General features: G+C 44.0%; 1 protein-coding gene across 1 annotated transcript in view; it reads right to left on the bottom strand.

The window, feature by feature from the left end:
• SLC27A3 (solute carrier family 27 member 3) overlaps window positions 1–27,971 on the bottom strand; it is a 442,422-nt gene that overhangs the window by 83,529 nt on the left and 330,922 nt on the right. The window contains exons 6-8 of the mRNA XM_069651264.1: window positions 27,705–27,795; window positions 23,338–23,536; window positions 21,881–21,978 (exon numbers count right to left, since the gene is read on the bottom strand). Coding sequence (XP_069507365.1) covers window positions 21,881–21,978; window positions 23,338–23,536; window positions 27,705–27,795 — 388 coding nt within the window. The remainder of the gene's footprint in view (window positions 1–21,880; window positions 21,979–23,337; window positions 23,537–27,704; window positions 27,796–27,971) is intronic.

The following is a 27,971-nucleotide window of genomic DNA, read 5'->3' as shown; positions in this document are numbered from 1 at the left end:
TAATATCCATTTCTGCGTCTTATGATTTATTATGTTTCCTCAGTACAATATTTTTAGTTTCACAGATGCTCAGATTAAACTGTGCCAAGAAGCGGCCCAAACAAATTCTGAAGAGCTGCTGAGCACCAAGCAATTGTGTAGTGACACACTTCAACACACTCTGCGGTTACGAGAAACACTGAAAGAAAGCCAGGTTTCCAAATTGCAACAGCACGCCATGGATCAAATGAAAGCCGAAATTAAGACATTACATGAAATTACAATTACAATGAGCTGCAGAACCAAATGGTACAATTGAGTCCCTGGGACCCTTATAATCAGTGTATGGAGGCCAAAAACGAGCTAAAAGGAAAATATAATTATCAATCTGCAAGTAATAATGCCCTATTAGACAATATTGTGACACAAACTACACATAGCAGAACACATAGCAGAATTAAAACAAGAACATTATAAATTAACTCTCAAAGAAGTGGAGTCCAAAACAAATGTACCAGCAGGGAGGAGGAAGGGTGCCTCATTCAGCATGTAAGGAGGGGACAGGAGTGGCAATGAAGATACATCTGGGCCTAGGGAAAAATATGAACGATTAAGAGATCTGGAACTGCAGAAAATGATCCTGCAGAGAGATCATCTAGCCCACTCGGCTGAGATAGAAAGACAAATTCTTCAGCCTAGAAAGAGCATTTCAAAAGTCTCTCCCCATCAGGGAAGCCGGGAGTATGCTTCTAGGCCATCCAGCATAAGAGATTTTTTTTCAGCCTTCGGAGGATGAAACCTAATATTACCCCACCTATAAAAACGAATGCTGGGAAAATAACCCTGAGAAATCCCAAAGAAAAGAACAAAAGGGAGGAGCCTGTGTTCCGTGCATCTAGAAGCTATTATCGAAATCAGAACAGCGAGGAGGGCCCAGATGGCAATAGGGAATGGACTCTGGTTCAGAGATAAGATCCCAAAAGAACGGTGTCAAAGACCCTATCAAACAAATCAAAGGTTTTATGATCCCTCATCATATAAATGCCAAATATTCTGTGTGGGAATATCTCAAGTCGTTTGAGAAAATGATGCCCTCATTTGGAATAAGGAGTGATTTTAACAATATGAGTCTGCCAAATGGATGTCCTGCCCTGAGCTTTCCAGCTTCTTCGCAGGGCTGGAGAACCAAAATCATCACCATAAATGGTCTACTTATAAGGCAGCCGTTTAAAAACATTTCTCTACCAACAGAAACCCAAAAGAAGCCTTTAAAGCTGCACACAAAGGGTTCGTGTGTGGCGAAAACCCCTCTCAGAGAGAATTCACCCAAGAGTTGAAGCGTGCTTTTACACAGACTTCTCGGCGGTTAAATACCAACAGTAGGGAGTTAATTACAAAATTTTTCCATGTACTCCCAAAGTACATGGTCACCCAATTATTGAGCGACTTGGATGATTTGTGAAGTATTGAATGGGTGATTTCACAAGCCACTAGGATCTATGAAGTCCAAAAGCTGGAAGAAAAAAAAAATACTAAAATCATCTTCAACCCCTACCACAGCTTAAGTGGCAGAGGTGAAGAGTGCCCTCCTTTAGATCTGGAAGGGCCCCAATGTCCGGATCAGGTTCCCTGGGGGACAATGACAAGAAGCAAAACAATTGAAGTAATAGTGTCCTAGTGGAAGAAGAAAAAGGGGCTATGGAGGAAAAGACATACCAAGCCTTATTGGAAGCTTCTTTTCTGACCCATACAACCCCTGAATTAAATAAAAGAAATACAAGAAAATAGTAGCGACAACTCTTTCCTCTGGGAACTAGAACCAAAAGAACAGAGAAAAAGACTGACATTGCAAGAAAAGAAAAATATAATAGTCCCCATTGAGACATGAGAACACAGAAAACCAAGAAAAGAAAGTCTTCTCGTTCAGTTGCACCTCCTAAAGAAAAATTGTTAAAAAGGTTAAAAATAGAAGACTCAATATCTGTGAATGCAGAAAAAGACTGCAAAGTGCAAAGAAACTCCTATATACGAAAGCCAATCTGATCAAACAGATGTAAGCCCAGAAAATCCAGAAAAAGTAGAGAGACCCTCACTCTGAAGATCATCATCTAAAAAGGAAAGACAACAAAGTCTGTGGATGGAGGCAAACCCCTACCCCAAGGTCAGTGTGATTTATCAGCTCTGGAAGCAATAGGGTCACAGTTGACTATGACAAATCGAGGGTATTCGTCCCTTCTCTCCAAAGGGAGCCTCCCCCTTTTGCTCCACAATACTCTGCCCTTTAGGCAAGTGGGACCTCACTGGGAGAGACCCTGGGAGAGAATCCCCCTTTGGGGACAAGAACTCCCCAGACGATACAGCATAGTGGAATATATGGGACTACCAGATCTGAAGAACATTATAGCATCCAGAGACTTGGTTGAAGGCAAAGCTAAAATGTACATTGATGAACAAGGGAAAGGATCCGTCTCTAAGAAAAGACATACAAATAACAGATGGGGAGACTGAAGGGTGACAGACACGCATAATCAGGGAAAGCCCCCTGACAGAGAGACACCTGAGGGAGGCGGAGTTGATGAGAGCCGCAGAGCCTGTGACTTTAAGAAAGCACCTGAACGCCCGAGGGAAATGCTGGAGGCCCGGCGTTTACTGGCTGAGAGAAGCAGAGGAGAGGGGAAGGCTAATCCCTGTGGTGGCGTGATCACATCGGCTTTGTGGTGGGCCATGTGGCCATCGAACAATGTCGAATCCACCCAGTTGGAGAGTTGAAGTGATGCCCTGCTACCCCATAGCATACCTGGTTGCAACAAGGGCGAAGATAGAGGACGGCTCACCGGTAGCGTCAAGTAGGACGAGAAGCTGAATGAAAGAAACGAACCAGAATGAGTGCCAGGCCCGAGAGCATTCCCCTTTAGATCGAGAGGTAATAGGGAGAACAGGAATACTGGGAGTCCGCCAAGACATCGCTATGAAGTGGGAGAAACTCGTCCCAGTGGAATTGATGAGTTACATAACATACATTCATTTATGTGGAACTGTGCTAAAGCGATAAAGAGGGTAACGAATAAGCCTCTAGGACTTGGGCCCAATGACCCAAGAGGCAAGAGGACCCCAGAGATTAAGATGTAAAGAGTGGAACAGACTATAGAACGTATGCCATGAAAATGAATGCAAGTGAGCCAGATAAGGAAAAGATTAATCAAGAAGAACCACCCCAGTAGAGGGGGAGACTGAAGCCACAAGAAAGTATGTCCCACTTAAGGAAGGCAGTGTTACAATAAACAGGATGACATACAAGCATGGGTCAAAGTGTAGGAAAGAGTGATATAAAGGACTGCCAAAAAGCTACCAGAAAAGGGGAGATTAAACACAAGAACATTGTGAAAGAGTTACAAGAACTAATCCAGAAGGTGGCAAGATATAAATTAAAGATTTCATATTGAAGAGAACTTTGAATTAAAGAAGAGACATTTTCTCCAGACAAACTAGGAGAGGGGAGACATGCTCCTAGTTTAATTTTAGTTAAAATAGTGGTAGTGTCAGTTAGAAGTAGCTTTGGATGGCGATATTCCTTTGGGACTTCTCGAACAGCTGACTAGCACCTTTAGTTATTTACATAGGCAGGGATAACCCTCTCACAATAGGGAAGATAGGCCTTGTCCTTATTATTTAAATAAATATAATTCAAAAAGTCCATTAAGTGCTCTGCCTCCTTCCAACCCACTACACAACCTTGTTTTCAAAGCACCATTTGATAAACTGAACCTAGAAGGGTAGGGGGTGGGGGGTGTATGGTGGGGGGAGGTCATAAAGTTCCCCTAAAACCTCTTCTATGGGGAACGTCAACATTTTGACAGAAAGGATATTTCTGTCAATGGGATTGCAGATCTGGAAATTATAATTGGGTGACACCGTCTGAAACATCCAGTGATTTTTGTGGCTCCAGAGGGTACACCCTGTTAACTGGAGAAAGATCTTCTTTGGAGGCTGACCCCTCTGAACAATTGCGTGAACCAAGTTCTCTGGACCCAAACAAACCGTCCCTTCAAGCTTAAGAGAAGATGTCAGCCTGTATGGTACTTGTCACTTGATTGAACTACATCCCAATCAAATAGAATTTCATTTTTAAAATAATCATGTTCCCGAAATCAGCATCATTTCAATAGGAGAACAAGTAGAAAGGGGGCCTCATTCCAATTCCTAAAAATTAATCTCCCTCCAAACTGATGGTTTTCTACACTGGAAGGAGATACTCTGAAGTTCTATGAAATGAATTCAGAAAAACAGTCATCATTTTAACGCTATCCAGAAAAAGGGCGAACACACATTCTTTCATATTCAGATAGAGGGAAAGACCCTGTGCTTACCAGAGTCTGTCTAAACAATGGGAAAAGCTTTATAAGTGAAGCACTGTTTCAGCAACTCCAGACTACTCCCTGATTTAATTTGACAAATAAATGGGAAGTTGGTCTGGAAACCAAAATTCAAATGTCTTTCGAGCAGGTGCATGTTAAAAATGTTGATTGGCAATAAAACGATTGACCATTATTGTAAGATCGTTAGAGATATAACTCTGGAATTGTAACTGGGGAGTGATACTCTCCATCGATTTGCAATTAATTTAGATTTTATTAATGGCAAAGCTTGGTCAAGACTAGGGGGTAACCCAATGGGCTATGATAATGTTCAGAAAGCATTCCAGTCAGCTCAACCGTTGCCTTATGCTGTTTAAATCCAAGCAAAAGGAGAGATTACTATATCAGGAGAGAATCGACAAATCCTGAAAAAATAATGAAGTGTTCATAAATTTGAGTCATCCAACACCACAGGTCGATCAAAAAGACATTCAAATATTGGTTGATAACAGCCACCCTCAAAATATCAGACACCTCTATTGGAATGGCGGTCGATTCCCAATACTATTCAATTGATTTGGAAAATAAAAACATAGGCCCATTCCCAGAAGATGGCTACAACAAGACACAGTATCCAACCAGAAAAGATCAACACCCAACAGGAGGGACATTTCTTGGTGTATTCTTCATGCCCTTTTGCGGTAGAAGATGTTACCTGTGACATCTTGGAAGATGAGGTAGTATTATGGTTCATAATAACCATCTCCAATCCATGGAAACCTTTGCCCAGGTAAACCCTGTTAAAAGAGATTTCTCCCCCCCATATGGAGCATACTTCTGAAATATCAAAACTAGAGGTAGTTCCAGGTTTAGAGGAACAGAGCAGTCTGGCGGATGCCTGTGAGACCGATGAACAGCAACAACAACTGAGAAAATTATTTCTGGCTCTCCAGAGCATCTTTTCAGTTGACTCCTATAATTGTGGGCATTTTATTTATTTATTGCATTTGTTAAACGCCCAGACCCTAGGGTATCACAGCATTATTACAGATATCTTGTGGTTACAATAGAATTACATTGCATCAAGCAAAAACTGGTGCAATTATTAACATAGGTATATACAATACATGAATGCTTACAATAATTTTTGGCCACTTCTAGGATTCATTTCCACTTTGGGGGCCTCGAGTTGGAGCTGAGCAGCTAGGAAAAAAGTGGGCAGGGATGGGAGCTAATATTCATTCAACGCCAATACCAAGGAACTCTGAAATGGCTCCTGTGTTTGTAAAACAATACTGGTTGCCTCTAGCGTCCCTGGAATCACTCAAGGAGACCATCAGAAAAATGGAATACTGTGGCGTAATTCACCCAATCCACTTTTAACAACCCCGTACTGGGGATCCTAAAACCCAGTGGACAATGGAGACATTGTGCTGACCTTAGGGAGTTGAATAAACGGGTCCACATATTCCTATATTGATCAAGGACGGGCACAGATCCAAGGTTCAAAAGTGTACTCCGCCCTTGAATTGACAAAGGGTTACTGGACAGTACCCATGAATAGGGAAGATCAGTAGAAGCTTGCCATTACCATTCAGGGAGAAACAATATACTTGGACCCATACACCCTTCGGATACATCAATTCAGGAAACAAGTTCAAAATTTTCCTTCACAGGGGGGATTGCTGAATCAGAGTGAAAGAGGCAACATGGCCTAGGAGTATGATCAGTTGATAAAAAGCTCAACTGTGGAAGAACATCTGGCATAAATCGGGTATGTTTTTACCAAGTTGCAAGAAGCTTGTGTGAAATTATCCTTCCAGAAAGCACATTGATGCAAAACCAGGGTGAACTTTCTGGGTCTTGAAATTACAGCGGAAGTTCTTAATCCCCAGAAAAAGAAGGTTGAGGCCTTACTCAAATGAAAGAACCCCACTACCCCGTGAGATTTGCGAAGCCTCCATGGACTGATTAATTATAGCCAAAAATGAATTGAGGATTGGGCGGAGATCACTCAACCTTTGGTCTGCTTATTGAAGGCTGGGGTAAAATGGGATTGGGGTGAAGCTCAATTGGAGGCAGTGAAGCAATTGAAAAGAAGCCTGTGCCAAGCTCCTTGTTTGGCTTACCCCGATCAACAATAAGGAGTATTTCTTCAAGACTGGTTTCTCCGATACCTGCTTGACGGTGGCGTTATACCAAAATCATGACAAAGTCAACAAGGCAATCACATACGCGAGCAAAACATCCTCTGTAGAAGAAAAATTCTAGGATTACGGAAAAGCACTCCCAACACCATTGTGGGCATTGAGCAACTACCACTCGTTTACCCAAGGGGAACACATCATAGTAGAGACCTCCCACCAACAGTTATAATATCTATAAAGTGACAATACAAGCTTGGAATGTGTCTAATTCAAAAATCACTTCTTGGACTCTGTCAATGCAGGGCTTAGGAGATCAACTACGGCCAAAATAAGAAGAGCCCTCTAGCTCAAGGATTGGGTGATTTACAGCATTGTGCTGAAGAATACTTTCTTGAGGACAAAAGTCTCAACACCAATAGTAAAATGAAGCCATACCTGGTGTCCCCGCACAAGGTATATGAAGAATACACTTGTCTGGGGATACCCTCAGTTTATGTGGATGGGTGTTCTTACCATATTACAAAAGACTGGGAGAAAAGAATTGGTTGCTGGCATTGGGGACGCTTGAGTAAATGATCTCCCCGAACCCTCTGCTGGTTACACAATAGGTCCCCGAAGTAGTCAGGTGGCAGAGCTGATGGCAATTTATCAAGCTGTCCTCGGTGCAGTAAACCACCACCTCACAGAACTGGGGATTTTCACTGATTCGGATTATGTGCGAAATGGGCTTGTGGAACACCTGATAAATTGGAAAAACAGAGACATGCTTTGTGAAAATAATAAACCATTAAAACATGGTAGATTGGTCCAGACCATTGATGATCTGGTAACGTCTAATGAAATGACCATCTATTAGAAAAAAAGCAAAAGGACATTCCAAGATAGAGGGTCCTGATAAAACTGGGAATGACTTGACTGATCAATTGCCCAAAATAGGAGTTCTACATGTAAACTCCATAGATATGGAACACCTCCTCGGAGAAATATAGATCAAAGCAGTGGCCAGATCACAGACTCATGGAGAAGAGATGCCCCTGATGCAGACTTGATCACTGCTCAAAAAGAGGATCCCATTATTGGGAAATTGTATAAACACTTAAATTATCCAGTCAGATTCTCTATAGCAGAATCAGAATATAAACGGAAGATCTTTGCATTCGGATTACATTTTCAGAATAGGTTTAAGATTCAAGAAGGGCTGTTGTTGAGGAAAACCCAATCTGGCTGTGATCAGTGGGTGGTACCTACCTCATTTCAAAGTCTGATGCTGAACCATGCCCATGTCCATGTCCGTCGAGATACTGCGAGAAGTTGCTTATTTGCCACACATGGTCCAAGATCTAAACACATATTTAAAAGGCTCTCTCGTGTTTGCTCAGTTCCAACTGACTTCTCCCACGCACAGAGCTCCTTTACAGAAAAGGGGAATGACGTTACCATGGTCTGATTTGTAAGCAAACTTCATCAGACCAGTAACCTGTTCTTCCAGTGGAAACAAATTCAAGTTGACAGTGACATGCCTCTTCATAAAAAAGAATGAGTAACTTCCTGCCCCAAATTATAAGGCAGACACAGCTGCCACTTTGATGATTAACCACATCTTTTCTTGTTTCTTTCTTCCCCAAAGGATGGAGTTCGATGGAGGAAGTCATTTTAACAGTGAGGTGATGATGATGTGGGAAATTTTTGAAGTGAGAAGAAAACTCCACGTTGACCTACCACCCACAATTTTGAGTATCTTGAAGAAGTTTGTGGTTGATTCCGGACCAAGTTGAGACATCCGATTGGCGCTTGTCCTGATGGACATTCAATCTACCCCTTCTTCTGCCACCAACTGGTCTCCATTTAAATTGATGACAGGGTGAAAAATGGTATTACCTCAACATCTGCTTTATCGAAACAAGGAGCAGATGTTGATCAAATGCCTCAACTATGCATGAGTACATTGAGAATTTAGGCCTGAAGAAAATGATGAAGACGGAAATTGAAAGAGCAGAAAAAGTAAAAGGTGTAATAACGAAAATTAATGGGTAAGTAATCAACTTAAGTGTGCGAGAGAATGGATGAATGAAATATTAGTATTAATTATTAAGTAATGTAAACATTCCATGGTACGAGGTACTGTTTTCGTTAGAGTATGTGTCTTTATGTGTTATGAAACCAGACTTTCTACCTCTCTCTGTAGTTAGTTAACCTAAGAATTCTTTCCAGGAACTGTGGACCGGGAAATGGGATCCCAACAAGAAAAAGTAAAAAACAGAGTGGAGAATCTCTGGCTGGAAATGAAGACCATCGTTCCCCGAATGGAAAGTGATAGTGGAGAAAAACTCACTCAAGATTAACCTGGAAAATAAAATAAATTGGATCTACTCCCTTCTCCTCCCCCTTTTGCCCAAGCAACGGGTTGGGGCAGATTTCTCTCTTCGGCTGGTGCTTCCCTCTGGAATAGCCTCCCTGCCTCTCTGAAACTCGAGCAGAACCATCCCCCATTCCGGAAACAGCTCGTGACTTGCCTCTTTGCTTCTGCCTTCTCTCTTCTGCTACCTTGCTGATCTCCTGTCCAACACTGCACTGGTTACCTGGCTACCCTGTGAATCACGGGCCCTGATCCCTGTCCTGCACGTTGCACACCTGCACTGTCTCCTGGCAACCCTGCACTTGGGGCTGTATCTGCAACCCTACAACACCCGCTATTTGCACTTATCTATCGCTTGTTTTCCTGCACTTAACCCTACACTGCCACCTGCTGGCCGCACTTCCTGTTTTTGATGTTTGATCCTATGTCTTGCACTTGCTCCTCCTCCCCTTCCCCGGCACTTCTCCACTTAAGAGAAGTGCCGGGGAAGGAAGATACTTAAGAAGAGAAAGCTGGAGGTATTTTGGTCCAAGGCCCCAGAAGATCTCGTGGACAATGCAAAGGGTCTTGAACCATGGGGCCAGTGTGGTGCATCCACAGTACAAGAGTCCCGCTGGGGTGGATGGAGTGATGCACCAAGAAAGGATCACATGGGGCAGGAATCCCCCTGTGGGATTGGTAAAGCCCCATCACCAGGGAACACAGTATCACATCGCTTTACCTCACACTACCCCTTTTCCAAGACTATATCCTACTATCCCGGCCCTCGATACAGCCAATACATATTACTGTCAAGTTAGTACAACTAAACTACATGATAATTTTGAAGGCCTAGAAAGTGTTCAGTATTATGAATATAGCCAAACTGAGCTGCATAACACTGAAAATGCATATACCCAAACTAACGTACACAACACGCATAATAGGAAATATTGTGCAGGTAACTTGACAGACAGTACTGTGACAAGAAAGTACAAAGATCACTCACGGGCAACCGAACAAGTTGGTCTAGTTTCCAAAAGCCGGCGAGTGGCTTGAAGGAACTTATCAATCCATTGAGGGAGCTCCAACAGAATTCAAGCTCAGGCTCAAACGAAAGCGCCGGAGAGACGCGAGAGAGGGAGAGCCGTCCCCGAAGAGGAACAGCAGGAAACTGAACCGGATGAGAGACGACGCGCAGAAGGAACAGAACACGTGACCGGGGAGAAGCCTTAATCTGCAGCAAGACTACAGACACCGTTGGATGCCCAAATGCTGCCAGAGCCTCCTGGAAGGAGACAGTGGCCCGGGGACCACGGAGACCGCCATGAAGGAAGCAAGCAGGTACGCGGGTGAACTGGGAGCTGTAGGTGGTCCAGGGAAGGAGAAGGAGGGTATGGGACACTACACCAAACAAGAGACAGTTGTATGTTTGGCAGTAGAGTGAACCAAGCAAATACAACACACTGGTGCAAATGTGGGACCTGTACCCATATCCACAAGGGTCTTGGACCCTGAAACCATTGAGAGTTGCAAACTTGGTAGCAGAGGGAACCAGGTGGATGCAACACAGCATTGAGAGTCTGGGACCGGACCCAAAAACCACAAGGGCCTAAGACCCTAATAATAAATGAGAGGCTCTGAGGCCCTGAGTCAAATAAGACAGAATTATACATTTGGAAAGGTCTGGGGCCCTGAAGCAAGTGAAAAAGAGTTACAGACTTGGAGGGAGGTGAACCAAGTAGAAACAATGCAACATTGCAAGTCTGGGACTCGCACCCACATGTGAAAGCAAGATCTGAAGCCAAGAGGGTCTGACCGAGGGATAACTACATACAATGGACAGAAGGAAACCACACAGGTCACAAAGTATTCTGAGCCTGGTACTCACACCCATATAATAGTCCAACTACAGGAACCCTAAGCCTGGTAGCAGAACATGCCAAGTTGGTAGGATATGGGAACTGTCCAGCTGAGAAACAGTTCCTTCTGAGTTGTATCATCAAAAGACTGATGTGATTGTTATCCCCCCTACCTCCTGAGCCTTGCCTCCACCCCCAGGGGAGTGTCCAGGAGTATCCATGACCATCCCAGCAGGGGCTGTGATAGGGGTAGGGAAAAGCTTGTACCTGTCACTGAGCTGCAGAGATGAGAGCAGGCATCAACATCTGCAGTAGGCGGCTGCTCTCAAATGCCAACACAGGAAAGGTTTACCAATGCCACGTACATTTTTATTGATAGTGCATTGCTCACACCATCCATTAACCCTTCATGTGTATTAAAAGACATGTAACCTGTATAACACATCGATAGACAGTTTATATAGATGCTCCACACTTAATAAGCATGTTCAAAGTCAAAGGCAGCCACAGGTACTGCCAGAAGAGATATCTCTCAAATCAGGAGGCAGGCCCACTGGCTCCCAGTCAAACAGAGAATTGTCTTTAAGACCCTTGCTATCACCCACAAATGCCTGCATGACCTTGCCCCTCCCTACCTAACACACGGAATCACCAAGCACACGGCCACAAGACCCTTAAGGTCACACTATGTCAATACAATTGTTACGCCCACCATGCGTAAAGTGCGCGCTGGTGGCTCCAGCTTCCCCACCCTAGCTGCCACGCACTGGAACGCATGGCCACCTCATCTCAGACTGATTGAGTCACACCTGGCCTTTCGTAAGGCTATCAAAACTAGGCTCTTTGTCTAAAAGGCCTCCCAATGTGATTCTCTTTATGCAGTATTCCTGCTTCTGCATACCTCTGCATATCTATGTGTATATCACTGTATACCACTGTATATCACTGTGTATTTATGTGTAACTATGAGACCTATGGTCATCCACTCTGCTAACCACAAGTTCCTCTCACATTCTGTAACAGCGCTTCGATGCCTTTTGGCTGCAAGTGCGCTAAATAAATAAAATAAATAAATAAAAATCTGATATCACTCAGTAATGAACACTCAATGAATGGGTCTTACACTCGTATACAAAATAAATCATTTTAATTATGAGAATTATGTAATAAAGTATCATCATCTCTATACACAATACACTTCAAATGCAATAAACTATTCATGGAAAAGTTGAACCATGTTCATGGGCCTCTACCTCAAGTCAAGACTAAGACTGATCAACCTTCTCCAAGAAATATGTCACCTTAAAAACCAATTACCTCACCAGGTCGTGATAGGCAACCTCACAGAACATGCTAGGCAATCTAGCAACTGCCTCACCAAATCATGATAAGCAATTTCATAGAGGGATCTTTTGCCTCAATCAATACCATTCTCAATGTGATATCAAATGCAGGGTAAAAAGAGCGTCCTTATACTCACTAACTTTAGAAGGTAGGGGGACGAAGGGGGCTGGACGAAAAGGCTGGATGCATGTAGAAATCCCATAATTCAAAACAAAATGCAAACACTGAAAAAAATGAAATAATTGGAAAAAAATCCAAAAGAAACACCTATTGCTGCCCCACGGGCTTTTCATCAAGATGCACACAAATAGCACTGAATGCTTCAAAAATATTTAAATACCCTTTAGACTTAATGATGCTCAGAATATAGCCAATCCAGAATAAGGATTCTGATTTTAGGCAGTGAGCTGAACTGGGCTTATATACTTTGGGGGGAAAAGCAAGAGATAATTCCTTAAGCAGCTCAAAATGCAGCTCAAATGTTTCAAAATGGACAGTGCCCAGCATAAGGCTTCACATTTACAGAAAATAAGATTTAGGAGTGGGCCTCATCTGTTTCTCCATCTCAGTCCAGCCATCTGTGCCTGCCCCAGTCTCCCTGCCAGCTCCGTCGCCCTGAACAGCAATGACCAGGGGCTGAGCTCACTCTGTTATATACCCTTTGTGCCTTCCCCATTTTCAAACCCTCCATACTGACTGTTCTTCAGAGACCACTAAGGATCTTGCCAACAATTGCATTTCAGCCGAGAACATCTTTCTCTTGCAAAGACTAGCCAAGGACATGGTCCTGTCCTTTTGCCAACAATTGTATTTCTAGCTGAAAGCATGGCTAGAGACATGGCTCTGTCCTTCATAATAGAACTACAGATGGCCTGCATTTTGTAGTTCGCAGTGTGTGCTATCTATGTTGATTGCTTGGCAAGTACATTGGCTTTCAAAGCGGGTAACAGACATTGTTTACACAATCAAAAGGTGCTGTTCCAGGCTCAAGGTCATTGGCTTGCAGCCCAATTTTTAGAAAAAGCTCACATGTACTCCATCGCACCATGGAAAAGCAAATCTCGCGGCTTGCATTTCACCAAATATAAACTTGTTTACATCGTGCTGTGCATTATAGCAAGGAGGCCTGCATTTCACTCAATATTGAACTGTTTTTATAGCACAGTGTAGAAGGCCTGCTCTGCGACTCAGATCACAGGCCATATTGAGCATGGGTAATATGGGCAGACATAGAAAATACATGTCAAGGCGTCTAGGCGAAAAGAACCATAACCATAGCATTGGGAAACTTCGCCTGGGAACCCAGCACACCATGCTAGTAAGAAATAGTAACTGTGAAAACAGACAACAGATCCTCAACAATTATTCAGCGACTTTGCATAAGCAGGAATACCAAGAAATGATCGTATGTGAAATGTCCGAGGGAGAAAAAACAAACGCAATTTTTTCGGTTTTGTCTGCCATGGATATTTTGGAACACCCCCCCCAAACCCTTACTTACCTCATAGCAGCACACCGCAAAGTGTGCCGCCGCCTCCGCAATTCCCCTGCAACGCCGGTTCCCTTCGCGCGCGAGGAAGAGAACCAGCACTGCAGGGTCTTTCCTTTTTTTATTATAAAACTTCACTTGTCCCCCCACTTTCCTTTTTAGGGAAGCAGGGGACACGCCCGCAACCCCACTCCTCTTGAACGACCTTTTTTCCATTTGTTTATTTTTCCCCATGCTATATTTGCCATTTTCTCCGCTTTCGTTTTTTTCTGTACATTTGCACAGCTTCCAAGAAAGAAGCTAGAGGAAAGTAGCACATCCCTAAGATTGGAACTTTACATTTTGGAACATTATTTTTGGAACACTTTTCACTGGCAGCGAAGCTGGGAACTTTTCTGTTATTTGAAAGCACAAATAACACTCTTATTTCCTTTGAGAGGAGACTAACCCTGCACATTTATGCTAGACTTTTAGTGTTAGGGACAGAAGTAAGGTTTTGGGACACGACAGTGAGAGACCTTTTAGTTTCGGACTTCCAGACAAAATCATTTGTTTCCTTCAAGGTAGGGAAACCCCTCTTAGCCTTAGGGTTAGAGAGACATTTTCCAACCCACTTATTAATAAAAGTCTATATTCAAAATTCTAATAGCATTGTGTCCGAGTCTTACTTCTGCACCCTTACCCTACGCACATTTAGACCCAGACACATGCTCCTAGATGCAGTATCGACATATCCCGCCATATTCTGCAGGATGTCAATGGCCAGGCCTGGCCTCCCATTCTACTGAGGAATTGGTCCTTTATCGTCAGGGAGGAAAGAGGGACAATTTGCAATTTAATTCCATAGATGCAAGCTATAAGCCGACAGAACAGCATTGGCATTATCATGTCTCAGATGCAAGACGCTGTTTCAGTATACTTTTTCTCATAGCATTGAAAACGCTCTCATCTTTGCAAGGAGTAACTGAAAAGCTTGGATCTATGATGTTGCAGTGTCGCCAAGACGATAGAGGACTGTGCTGGAGCATGGGAAGTACTAGTAGTACTGGGGGACAGGCTTGGGAAGAACATGCTGGCGCGGAATGCCTGACCAAAACTGCTTGTGGGGGTTCAAGAACATGAAGCTCAATGTAGTCCATACAACACAACACTCTTTCATGGAACGCCTTGACGGATGAGGTCGTCTCCTGATCTTCATCCAACATATCACCACCAAATAAGCATCTGAAGAGGTTGCTTTGATATTGGAATCTCCTTTGGAGCATCTGTAGGCAAGTGGAGGCCACTGAAGGAGCCCAAGGCATTGCATGAAGAAAAGGTGGCAGCAGCGCTGATTGAGATTATGCAAGCAATATTGGGGCCGTAAAAGCCACAAGTGTTGGCAGCGCTGACTGATGCATCACTTCTCTGATAATATCTATAAAGGAAGAATGCATAATGGGCGTCGTAGAGCACATGGCCAAGCTTATGCAACAGATTTTCCTCATGTTGCATAGAATAGGGCAACACTGAGAAAATGGGCTCTATTGAGACTGTCTGGGTATTGAATTTTATGAAGTAGGGCTGTGTGACAAACCAGGAGGAGATGATTTTGTCTCATGGTACAGGTTTTTTATTCAAAATAAAAGGATCAAAATGCCAAACTTTCCCTATTTCTATGAGGAAAGTTCCCTACCTAGCAAAACAAATGCTAAGGATGTATGTAAAAGTCCAAAATAAAGTTCTTTTTAATCCAAATCCCATCCAACTAACTGGCCCTACCACTTTAGAAAACACCTAACTAAAAAGGGAAAAGGGGAGGCTTGAATACTAGCCTCAGCAAGGCTTCTGTTTGGCCCAGTTCACCCTTGACTGGTTCTCAGTCTTTAAATGTCCTTTTTCACAGCAGGATATTCTTCCCAGCCTTGAAGCTAGGTAAGGATTTCAGTCTCTCCTTTTTATTAACGTAAACTGTTTCTTGAAGCAAATAATCCCCTTCGTCAAGGTTTGCTGAGAAAATAAAACATCTGTCTTTTCCTCCTTCGAAGCACTGAGACTCCCCAAAGTCCCACAACCCTTGGACCATTGGCTTTCTGTCACACAAAGTATATTACAGGGCCCGCGGTAGCGGCGTTATAGTTATGATAAAGTTGCTCAACCCATGGGAAGAGGAGTTTTGGGGTGGCTTATAACTTTGGCGTCGTTCAATGAATTTTCAGAAAACTTTGCAAAAAAGGTTTTGTGCAGTTTCACCAAAGGGGTGGGGGTGGGGGTGGGGGTGGGGGGGGGGGGGGGAATGTATAGGGGGGCATCAAAAAGTTTGACATCCAGCTAGACATGAATGGAAAAAAAAGTTTTGCTTGCGGCTATAGCCCCAACCATTGGACTGATTTGCACCAAACTTGCATGAGGAGTGGCGGCCTTGTCCAAATTGCAAATTTGGTGTTAATCCATCCATTAGATTTTTTTTAAATACCCAAAATGTAAGTAAAACAAATTAGTGATATCTGTGTCCGGTCCATATCCTCATTTCCTGGTTTGGTGTGCACGGGTGCCTTTTGGCCAATCAGGCAGCCTCGTAATGTTCGGGGACATCATATACGCCCTCTGACTGCTAATTAAAAACATGAGGTACGTCAAAACTTTTGAAACAGACGCCATGTTTGATTCGTGAACTACGCCCATAGTCTGCGGACAGATTGGTAATAACATTAAAAAACACAACTTTACACTTGTCAAACTAATGAAAATCTATGGGAGATTAGGGGTGATGAGAATGGGATACGCTCTTGAAAGTTTGATGTCGTTTTGCCAAGATGAGGTAAAATTAGAGGGGGGGGGGGGGCGGGGGCTCCCAAAATGTTTGAACGGATATTTGGTGCCTTTTGACGAATCTGCACACAAATTTGCAAAACCATTTTAGACCCAATTTATATGTTTTTACAAAGTTTGGTGGGATTTTGTCAAGAGGGGGTTCCAACACTTTTAGATGGCTTATAACTTTGGTGCCGTTTGACGAATCTACACAAACGTTTGCAAAAAGATTATAGACCCAACTTTTGAAAGTTTGTGCAAAGTGTGAATGTATTTTGTCAATGTGGGGGCTAAGTTATATCGCTATTTTCACTAACTACAACGCACGCATGAATTTGCAGCAAATTTGTGCAAGTTGCATTGGCAAGGACCGAAAGCAGGGTTTTACAAACATGTCCATGTTTTCTTTTTTTGAAAAAGGTCATAATGTAAGTACAAAAAATAGTGATATACCTTTTGTGACCGAGGTATAGCCTGTGGCCATGGGCAGTGACCAGATTGTCCGGGCCATGGGCAACAATCTAGTCACTGGCCATGGCAACCAGGGACCAGCTATGTGGTAACATTTTTTTTTAAATCAGGATAGTTTGAATGGGGATAAAATTCGGCTTGAGGCTGCAGCCTTAGTGCTGGACGGGATTTCAGCAAACATGCGCAGGGAGCATAAGCAAGGACCTGGAAGCATGCTTTTGCAAATCTGTTCTGTTTTTTTTTTCTTCCGATTTTTTTTTCTTCAGAAGTGTCCAAAAAAATTGTGAAATAACTTTGGTACCTGGGCAATGAGACTGGCCCTTGGCAAGGGTAAAGGTCTACTCTGATTTGCTTACTGGGGCATGCAGTATGGCCAACGCCCATGCCCCCATGGATTGTGGAGACTGGCCATGGCTGTAAGCCATGAGCACTGGCCATTGGTCACATTATGGGGTAATAGTGGACACTGGACTAGGACGCAGGCTAGATGCAGTGGATAATAGGGGTGGTTTTGGGGGCTGGGGATATAGTCGGGACTTAGACAATTCAACCATGACTTGAATCCCCAGCATGTGCTGCTGAAAACACACACCCGTATGCGTTGTAAAAAATATGTTTGTTAAGAGAGGTTTATAGTTCTTTCGTATATGTTAAGTGGAATTATTTATTACATATCCAGTGCTGTAATCGTGAAACATTTTTACTAATAAAACTTATGAAATTCACTGAAAAAACATTGTTAAGGGACGTTATGGTTAAGTTGCACTAATAAAAATGTATGAAAATCATTGAAAAAGTTTTGTTGATGTAATGGTTGAAAGGTAAAATCGAAAAACCAAAGAAATTCTCCAGTTAGGGTAAGCTATGCAAGCATAACTCGCGCCACCACCATGCACTGCCAAGGCGAACACCCAGGACATCTAAGATGACATCACAAATGGCATCATTGCTGACATCACATATGACATTCATTCTGATGAAGTCCTTAGAAGGGGTTTGGTTTAGAATATTGCTAGCAACACATGAAGGGTGATCGGGAGACCTCATGACATACCTACTCCATGTATCACAAACGTACTTCTTGAAACTAATGTTCTTTTGAAGTGTTGTTAATACAGCAATCTAATAATACATACACATAGGCAATGGCTGCAGCATGGACCATTGAAGTAGAATATTTTTAATATGGTAATATTGGCCAGTAGAATCATAAATCCAAGCTTAGCATAATCTTGACTAACAGCTAGCAATACAAGAATCACTGCACACGTGTTAGTACAAAAAAGTACATATGGAGAGCATCAATGCATACCACCATGACCAGAACATGACACCAGGATTAGAGTTTTTCTTCATGTTTAAAAAATAAAATGTCAGTCAGGGGCCTGATTATTATCCCATGTATGTGCACCATGAGCTCAGCCCAGATCCTAAGGAAAGTACATTAAGAACATAGCACATGGTTAAGGTCTACATATACAGCACCATACAGTAGGTCTATCATGGTTTAATGCAGTATGACCAGATTAACTCATGTATTTATTTATTTATATTTATATAGCGCGCAAGCAGCCCAAGGGCATTGAGGCGCTGTTACTTGCAAGAACTTAGTTACACAGGTACAGGCATGGTAGCGGTCGTTGATATAATGGATATTACAGAACATCATGCTGTTGTTACAGACATTGCACGTGGTCATTGTGTTACAACTTATGCATTGGGTCATGTGTGAGTATTCATGTTAATGTGCGGGACCTTATGTGAAGAGGATGGTTTTCATAGCTTTGCGAAAAGTGGTGAGGGAGGCCTCACCTCGGATCGTGGGAGGTAGGGCATTCCAGTGAATGGGTGCTAGATAGGGGAAACTGGATCCGCCCGCTCTGGCTTTTTTTTACTAGCGGCACAGAGAGCATGTTGGTATACGGTGATCTAGTTGGCCTAGTAGTGGAGACGGGGTGGATTATTTTTGAGAGGTAGGCGGGAGCAGTGAGGTGAATGCACTTGTGGGTCAGTGTCAGAGTTTTAAAGACAATCCTTTCCTTTATTGGGAGTCAGTGGGCTAGTTTCCTGGCCTCCGAAATGTGTTCTCTTTTGGCAATGCCTTGGGCTGCCCGGAGAGGATTGTTTTGTATGACTTGTAGTCTCTCTAGGTTTTTATTGGAGGTTCCTAGAAAGAATATATTGCAGTAGTCTAGCCTAGAGCCGGTGATGACTCTGGCTATGTTGGTGCAGTTCTCATCTGCTTAAAATTCTCACCGTCGCTGAACAAACAACCGCCCAGATATGCAATGTCATCAGTGATGCCATTTGGCATGTCATCTTTGATGTCCTGGGTGTTAGTCGTAGCACTGCATGGCGGTGGCACGGGTTATGGTTGTATAGCTTACCATGACTGGAGAATTTCTTTGGTTTTTCTATTTTTCCTTTTGCAGCCATAACGTCCCTTTAACAACGTTTTTTTTGTGAATATGTATGTGTAGGGCACTGGTCCACCCTGGTTGTTCAAAGTTTGAAATTTCTCTGGCATTCTTAGCCTTACTTAAAACGTCTTTAATATCTCTTTTCTTCCCCCTCTCTAGGATATTTGCCCACTCACGTTTCTCATGCACCCGCAACCTAGATAGCTCCCCAGCCATTATTCACAGTGTTGATACTTCTCTCAGTCCCCGTAGGGTTTTTTTTTTTTTTACTCTTCGATTTCTCAGGCTCCTGGATCCTGAATAGCTTTTCATGTGCTTTTTTTTCGCAGTATTGGTCTTACTTTCACACCTCCTTTTCCACACTGAGGTTTTTCAGGTTCCCGTAACCTTGATATCTTACCCAATCGCGATTTTATATTTCTCACAATCCACCTTTCAGAGGGTTTTTCCACTCTTAGGTTCTCAGACTCCTGTAACCTCGATATGATTTCCAATCGTTGTATACAATGCTTATATTTCTCTCAATCCGCCTTTCATAGGCTTTTCCCACTCTCAGGTTTCTCAGGCTCCCGAAACCTTGTCAGCTTTCCCTGTGGCTAGACATCTCTGCAACCACGGTCCAACATGCACAGAGCTCGGGGATCAGAGCTCCCTTGTACGGTCTGGTCTGAGCGTCCGTTGCCGGTCTTCCAGGCCACCGCAGCTCCTTTGTGGTTGTGCCACCAGACGGAATTGAGATCTCTCCTTCTCTGCTCCTGTTCCGACATGGGCTTCTCGGTTGGGTAGAACACCAACCCACAGGCATTCAGTAGGCATCTTCTTCCTCTCCGTTGGTTTCGCTACCCCAGGACGTAAATACTGCTGAGGCACATCTCTGCATAGCAGTTGACCTGCTTCCGTAGGAGTACCCCCCTGCTTTACAATCGGTCCTCTTCTTATACATGTCACAGGGATAGCTGTAACAGTGTCCTTCGCTGTCCAGGGCATTCAGGCAGTGTTCAGCATTGCCTGCAGCCAAGAGTGGCAAAGAAGGATCCTTGTGAAATCCAGTTGTAGGAGAAAAAGGCATTTTCCCTATCCATATGTGCAAGAGAGAAGTCATTCCAGTGAGATTCCCACTTGCCAGACCCCTAGTGAGGGTCTTGCATAGTAGGCTCGCCTCCCTTGCCTCTAAGGGGGTGGCTCCCGTATGGGGAGAAGGGAGGAATTGCTCAGATTCATCACAGTTGTGACAGTGATGGAGGTGGGATCCTGTTCCATACTGAGAAATGTACTAAGGGAAGACCCAGACCGACTGCTGAGGGAGGCAACCAGCTGATCGGTGGCAAGTCCAGTGTGATAGTCATGGTGGCAAGCAAAGTGGAAATTGGCAATTTTCCTTGTGATGAATGAGAAGATGTACAAGATGAAGACGTCTGACTAGGCACAGAAGCTTGCTGCTTTTTTTTGTTGCTACATACTCTTCATATTTTTCAGGCTTATTCGCCATTGTAGTGGAAAAGGAGTGTGCACAGGCACTTCTCAATCACTATAAAAACAACAACAAAAAGATGGAGGGAAAGATCAGAATAATGTCTGCTGCCCTCATCCTCCACAACCATATCCATAAACCAGCCAATATGGCACCCATCCCTTTCCTGCAGGGGGAGAGGGACAGCCAGCACACAGCTCAACTTCTGCCCATGAGATACCAGACCAAAGCCAATACGAAAAAGGGGAGGAAGCCTATCCCAAGTGGTGACACCCCATCCCTTATTGATCTTAGCTTACCAGGAGATTGGCTTGGCCCTACCCGATATATTCTGCAAACCCAGAAGCCTCATATAGGTCCTAGGACCCACTGTGCAGGCCCAGGAATGGATCATTTTGAAGAGGAAAGGGAATAATTTCCCTCTCGGAGATTAGCAAATCCATATGAAGTCGCTGGGGTGTCCTCTGACTGAAGGTAAGAATATAAATCTTGTAGCTTTTATTTGACACAAAGATGCAGAACTCTTGCAGTGGGCAGCGATAGAAGCCTTCCCCACCTTCGAAGCCTTGATTGAAGAACTTGCAGAAAAAATGTGTCACAAAATGCAGGAGGGCCAAAAATGGCCAGGCCCCAGACCATGGGGGCATAGGTGGTGCGAGTCGGTACCAGGAACAGACTCCTGATAGGAAACCTACATCCTAAAGCCTTTACCAGCTGGTATAACCCCCCCCCCCCCCCATGAAAATGGCGAAGCTGTAACAGGAACTGGTAACACACTCACGGCCCATCAACAAGGAAAACAAGGACTGGGGGCGTGGATGGGAAGGGAGTTTGGTTCCCACATGGGGGAAAGCAAATGCGCATTGGCACCTTAACTTTCTTTATAAATGTGCTTCTACTCCAGTCCCATCCCAATAGAACGAAATAGCCTCAAGAGTATGGAGAAAATGGGATGAGACAAAGTAGTAAAGAGGCAATGGTTAGTGAAATTAATGTTATGTCCCCACAGGGCCAACTCACAGCTGAAAAGTAGTGTAATGCGCAGAGTACTCTCTAACTCTGCTGCTAAAAGCAACACCCTCGCCCAGGCAGGGCTTCACAGGCCATGACTTGCAACCACGCAGGAGAAGTGCATCTTCCACCTTTCCTACAAAAGCAGTGAGACCAAGAAGCATCCTCCCACCTCAAGAGCAGTAAGAGGAACCCAACTTTACCTGGCACGGAGACGCCATAGACATTAACTTCCTGGAAGAAATCCAGCACCCCAACGAGCTCAGCAACTTCCGTTGTTGCAACATTCTCACCTTTCCACCTCAAAAAAATAAAGCATACCATGAAACTGAGACAACACAAGAAAGCAGTGACCGGATTAAAGCGGAGCCATTTTGCTCCACCCACAATTACGAAGCCTTACAGTTTATATGTATGCAAACACATGATTAAAGAACTTGCATTTAACAAGAACATACTGCACAGAACACAACTGAATTTCCTTGACAACAAAAGACAAAATGTAAGTAAAGCCCGCTGAAGATGCATGGGGGCCCATCTCCAAATGATGTTTGGGGGTCTTCCCTAGCCTACAGCTGGGAAACTCTGAACGCAAGAACAAAAAAAGGATTGGTGTGGTTTCAGGTTTTCAGATGCAAAAGGGCACTAGAACATGGTAAATGTTTTTGTGGTGCCGATTCAGTTGGTGCAGTTTTGTATCACTGGAGCGCATACCTACTCTCAATGAAGAGGAGTGGGAAGAATGAATTCAGGGAAAGAAATGTAAAGTGCTTTGTCTAGAGGAGGCAGCACTGTAGATCTGGAGAATGTTTCATAGTGTGAATTCCAATCTGTGATTGCCCAGGTCTCCTCACTCAGGTAATATAACATGTGCCACATATGTATTAATCTCCAAGTACATCTGCTGTCCAACACCAAAGATGTGCAAGTCGGGTGAAACAAGTAGTAATTGGACAACTTTTGGCAAGGTAGTCTTTGGCCAGTCAATACACATTTAAAGTGACTGCCTTTAGTTTGTGAAGACGGATGCTTCCATGGGGAAAATGTGCACAGCATCAACTTCAGTTTGCGTAATTCTGCAAGAAAATCCTAGAAAAAGCAATGGTCGGGGAGTGGGGGAGTGGCTGCAGATTATCAGGATCCAGGTTATTAGCCTCTTCACAGCAGAACACACGCAGTAACCAACAGGGGAGATGAAAACCAAAATGACCGCTGAAGAAAGACGACGAAAAGCTATTAGGCTTTCTTTATCAGAGTCGCAGGACTCCTGACCCCAGCACCCCAATGCCTCGGGGTGCTTTTCCAATTGAAAAGGTTGAGACGGCCTGGTGCGATCTCTGAATATAAATTACACTCTATCCAAGCCAAGGGATAAGGCAATAGGACGCTTAGTCTGGAAGCAATTGACGTAAGCAGAGAACGGTAAATCAATGTCATCGGCCTGTGCTGAGAAGCGAAGTGCCACACCTCAAGTGTAACATTGCCATGCAGTATGCAATCACGCCATGCTACCCTCCGAGGATGAACAGTTCTGACTCACTTGGTTAGTGCATGCAAACGTGGGCAGCGATCTCTGAACCCGAACCATTGAATTCATACAATTTTGCTGCCATAAGCGACCATCAAACATGAGTTACATCAGTAGCCAACTCCACAATACCTGTAAGTGTCTCCAGTCCGGTCTTTAAAATACACAAAATCATTCTGATCCTGCATCATTAGGTCCCCTGTATTAAAATACTTGTCTCCGGATTTGAAGACATCTTTCAAAATCTTCTTTTCTGAAAGTTGTTTGCTCCCAGCATAACCGAGGAATGGACTTCGGGCAGTCACAGGGCTGATCAGAAGTCCAGTCTCACCTGCAGTCAACGAGAGGGTGCATTTCAAAGGCTGAGCGCGAGGACAGGGTGAAGGTGAGCCAGTCAGCAAACATTTGAGGGGGTAATGTACTGAAAGATGACACAAAAAGCTTTGAATTCCTACCAGACCATACATAAACAAACGTTCTGGAATTTCATTTTTACAACCACTGATGAAGGTTTGCAGAAAAGTAATAGGTGGTTTACCGATCAGAAACGGCCCCAAATAAAACAATCTGCACAGCTATTATTAGGAGAGGAGAGGAGAGGTGTGGCATACTAATCTCCCTGCTCCCTACCTGCATGCAGACCCGGGAAATGTCATGAGCGTAATTGATGTCACGTGTGACTGCGTTTGGTTGCTCATTGTTGTGGTGACAGGCGGGCTCTTTTTGGGGGTAATGCTTCCAAATAATGCTAGGTGTTGGTGCGTGAGCGAATGGGTCCTCCGGGAATCTGCTTCAGGCCAGCCCTGCTGGCAGATAGTATGCAGAAAGAGGTGGGGTGTAGTCTAGTTTCTCTGTTGTACACACATCTGTAAAAATGGCAATGTGTGGCATCGCCCCCTTCCTGGTTATGGGTGAATTTTTACTACAAGGAGAGATGTGTGGCATCTCAGTCTCTCTACCTGTATGCAGCCAGGTGTGATGTCAAGAGTGGACGTGATGTCACTTGCATAGTTCTGGGCTGAAATTCCAACTTTGCTGCCTAGTTGGTGAGAGCTGGTGGGTCCCCTTCTGTTGTGGATAGTTCCACTTGATGTAACTTGCCAGTTGATACACCCCGCTTCAGTGTACTAGCTGCTAGGAGATCACTACATATTTTCTTCCAACACCTTCCTGGTCTAGAAATGAATGCACTGTAGAAACCAGCAGTCACAGCACAGTATAAAGGCCAAGTCTTTTACCTCCTCAATCAATATCAGGACAAGCTGAGGTTTACTTTGCATGAGAGCACAGATGCGTTAATGTAGAATGTGTGCGCGCTAAGGTGTCTAGAACTGCAGAACGCACAAGGATCTGAAAAACCTTAGATGGCACCCTGTCACCCTTTTCAAACAACCCTAAAATAAACGTATCAATAACTAGCCGAATCTCCAGCTCCTTAAAAGAGTTGCCACGTTTCATTTCTAGAGTCTGGACCAATGAAAGTGTGCAAAGACGAGGTGGCAACGCATGACCTATGGTGGCTCGTGATTGGAGACCCAGAGCAGGTGTTTTCAAAATCTCGAACTTGTTTTAATTAACATGTTGGTCACAGTACAAATAAAGCAGTGACTTTGCATCTGTCCGAGTAAAACTCGGTAGATCGTTCAAATTCGACTTTACACAAACACACTCATTGCACTTCGTTCCGTGCCTGCCTCCTTCATGGAGATCACAATAGCATACAATTTAAGAGCCCATGAGTGCCCCCAAAGAAAAAGCAAGAAGAGAACAAGGCAAAAAAGAAACAAACAAGGTCTTCCAAATAAAAGTCCAATAACTTGCAGCCAATTCCTTATGAATCTACCCTTTCCCTTCCTTAACAACACTAATCCACACTCTTTTTGTGTTGGTTCCCCTGGACCTTCTGATGCACAATCTCATCCCAATCGCAGATTGTGCTACTGTGGGTGTGAAAAAGCTCTGATTGCTTTGCAGGGCTTCTTCAGTTGATTTGTGTTTTCTCAGGCACTGAAGCCACACAGGCGCTGAAAGACAAGTGTTGTCCTAATCAGACAACATACATTTGAGCCATGTTGCTTTGGTTTGGTGTCCGAACCCCACAAATAAAAGACGGACAATGCAGAAGGCAACCCATAAAGGCCACCTCCCCTAGCCCCTACAAGGTTGGCCTTATGCTTCCCCCCCTCCTTAACATTGTCCATTTCAAAGGGGAGTCCCCATCCGTCCGTTCCCCGCACCACCTCTGCGCACAACCGCTGCCACAATCCTGCTGCTCCAACCACTTACCTTTACCACTCCCGCTGTCTCTTCCAGCCGCTCTCTAGGCAGCTACCCTGAATCATATTTACACCATGTCGCACAACATTGCACAGCTTTCGTGCATCGGGTAAGCAGTCTAGAAACCTTTTTTATGCAAGTCCTCTAGTGATGATAGATCAGTGGACGGCATTTGTTCAAGGTGGTGGCCATCATAAAATAACACATCTGTCCATTGTGAAAACGTTTACTGCTGTATTGCAAACAAGCAATAGAAAATGTTGAGCAAGCAAGATACAGGGAGTCAGAACTCTTAAGCCTTTCTAGACATACTGTTGAGAAATGTCTACCATTTCTGCCTCTTCAATCTTGTCCAACTCAAGGCATGACAGGATTACCACCTGGGAAGCCCAATTGGGGAGTCCCTATGCAGCCATCCTAGTCAGCACAGGGGTCCGTTTTAGACGCAGTGTACTGACCCATTTTGAAGGCTGTTGTCCACCCGGGGGAGTAGATTCTAGAGCGAGGATCTGTAGGTAAGGTTAAAGCAAACATCCAGATGCTAGTACTTCCTGATTCAACCAAATAAGCAACATGGAACTATTCCTAGAAAAAGAATACCACAAGGTCCTGGATAGCCTGTGCCTCTAAACGTGGTCTATAATAGAAATGGGCCACATATTGGTGGCCCCAAGGTTTGTCCCTGCACACCTGCATATGCAATAAGCCTGCATCCTAAACTATACGGACAGAGAAAGTCATGGCAGGGCCAGAAAGATGCAACTTGGCTTTATGGTAGTGGTAAAATAGCCAGGAAAAACGTCTCTAGAGTTAAAAAACATGGCCCAAGAAAAGATAACATACATCAAGTACGATGTAATCGGAGAAGCTACATGTGGTACACCAAGCTTCATTTTGAATGACTCTGCTTCCCGCATGTTCCAGGCTACACAACATTTTCCACTTCTCCTATCCTATTCTAGTGTTTTTTTTCAAGCGGATGTCAAATTTACACACAAGATAGTCTACTTTATTGGATTTATGTTTATAATACCAAAAACAATTCCAAATCTACTAGACTAGCCGAATCTTGCAGATGCTGACCTTGAGTCTTCCAGGGTTCCCCTTGCACCAGGTTATTTAGGTTTTTGGCAGCTGTGGTAGATGCATTCAGGGATCACTGCAAATTATGCTTCAATTTCTGCTTCATCGGTCCTGGATGCCTAGCCGGTATCCCTTGGCAGATTCAGGTAAGAAGACCAGGAGGAGGACAAGTTGTCCTCACTGCAACATATATTTGGTCACCTGCAGGATTCTCCAATCTTTAGCTTGAAGCCAACGCCTTTCCCATTCCTTATGGATTTGATTTGGCATGGCGCGCCTTGTTCACCTGCCACAGGTTGCATCCAGTGTGGATATATGATATGACATGATATGGCATTTATAACGCGCCTATATTCAAGTGATCAAAAACCATTACCCTCCCGCCCCTCTCCCGCAAATCTAGAAGATGGGCAGAATGCAGCATCACTCAGAGCCTCAATCTCAAGCTCCCAGATGGCATGGTGTGCCTGACTTGTTTGAAGGCCAGCAGCAAGATCTCTACCCAGTCCCACAATACAATGGGGATGGGCACTTTTGTCCCCATTCCTCTGATTATGATGACTGGTGTGTCACCAGGCCTCGGTCGCATCCATCCCAGGTTGCTGCAGAATGGCTCTGGGCAGAAATCGCATGGCTCGTCAGTCCTTCCAGAGGGCTCTTTTTGGGAGCCGGACTGCAGGCTCTGCATGTCTACCCAGGCCTCCAGCTCCCCACTTCTGTTTCCAGCTCCAGTATGTATCTAAGGTGCTGTTATCAGATTTTCTAGGCAGGGGTGTGTGGATGGTCAGTCCGATCGTTTCCTCAAAGTCTTCCAAAATGATTTTAAACTATCCAACCTAAAATTAAAATAGTCATTTGGTCCTGCTGCGTCCTGGAACCCTCCCTTTGAAGATTTAACAGCTTGACTAGAACTACACGAGGACTGGTATGGAGGAAAATATGTATGTAAGGGGAATATTGCAATAGAAACACACATTCTAATATCTCTGTGGTGATTTTAGAGCTCAAGATCTAGGAGAAACCTCAACCTATTTAATTTATGTATGTACACAGATCGGTTGACCTTGGAGACCCTACAGCAGAGCACAGAACATAGCACAAAGTTTATCCAACAGGCCACAAGGCCCACTTCATCTTACCTCTGGTAGCTCTCACACACCGTCCCTCCTCGTTTCTAAACGCCTCTTCGTTAAGGACATCGTATTTCACCAGTTCAAAGGGAGAAAAAAGCTGCAAGAAATCCAGGACAGCATTGGAGAAGAATTGGAAAATGTGCAAAACATGCTGCTCTATTCTCACTTACTTTTTTGAAAAAAACTTTAGTTGGCAAAAGGTTCACATTACATCCGACACCCGGAGACCACAGTACAGTTGTACCGTTGGATGCAATAACAAGTCATAATCTG

Source organism: Ambystoma mexicanum, chromosome 1p (genome assembly GCF_040938575.1).
Source record: "Ambystoma mexicanum isolate Mex_15411 chromosome 1p, UKY_AmexF1_1, whole genome shotgun sequence".
In the NCBI taxonomy this organism is placed as follows: domain Eukaryota; kingdom Metazoa; phylum Chordata; class Amphibia; order Caudata; family Ambystomatidae; genus Ambystoma; species Ambystoma mexicanum.
Note: the sequence above shows the minus strand (reverse complement) of the source record. Positions and strands in the feature narration are given on the sequence as shown.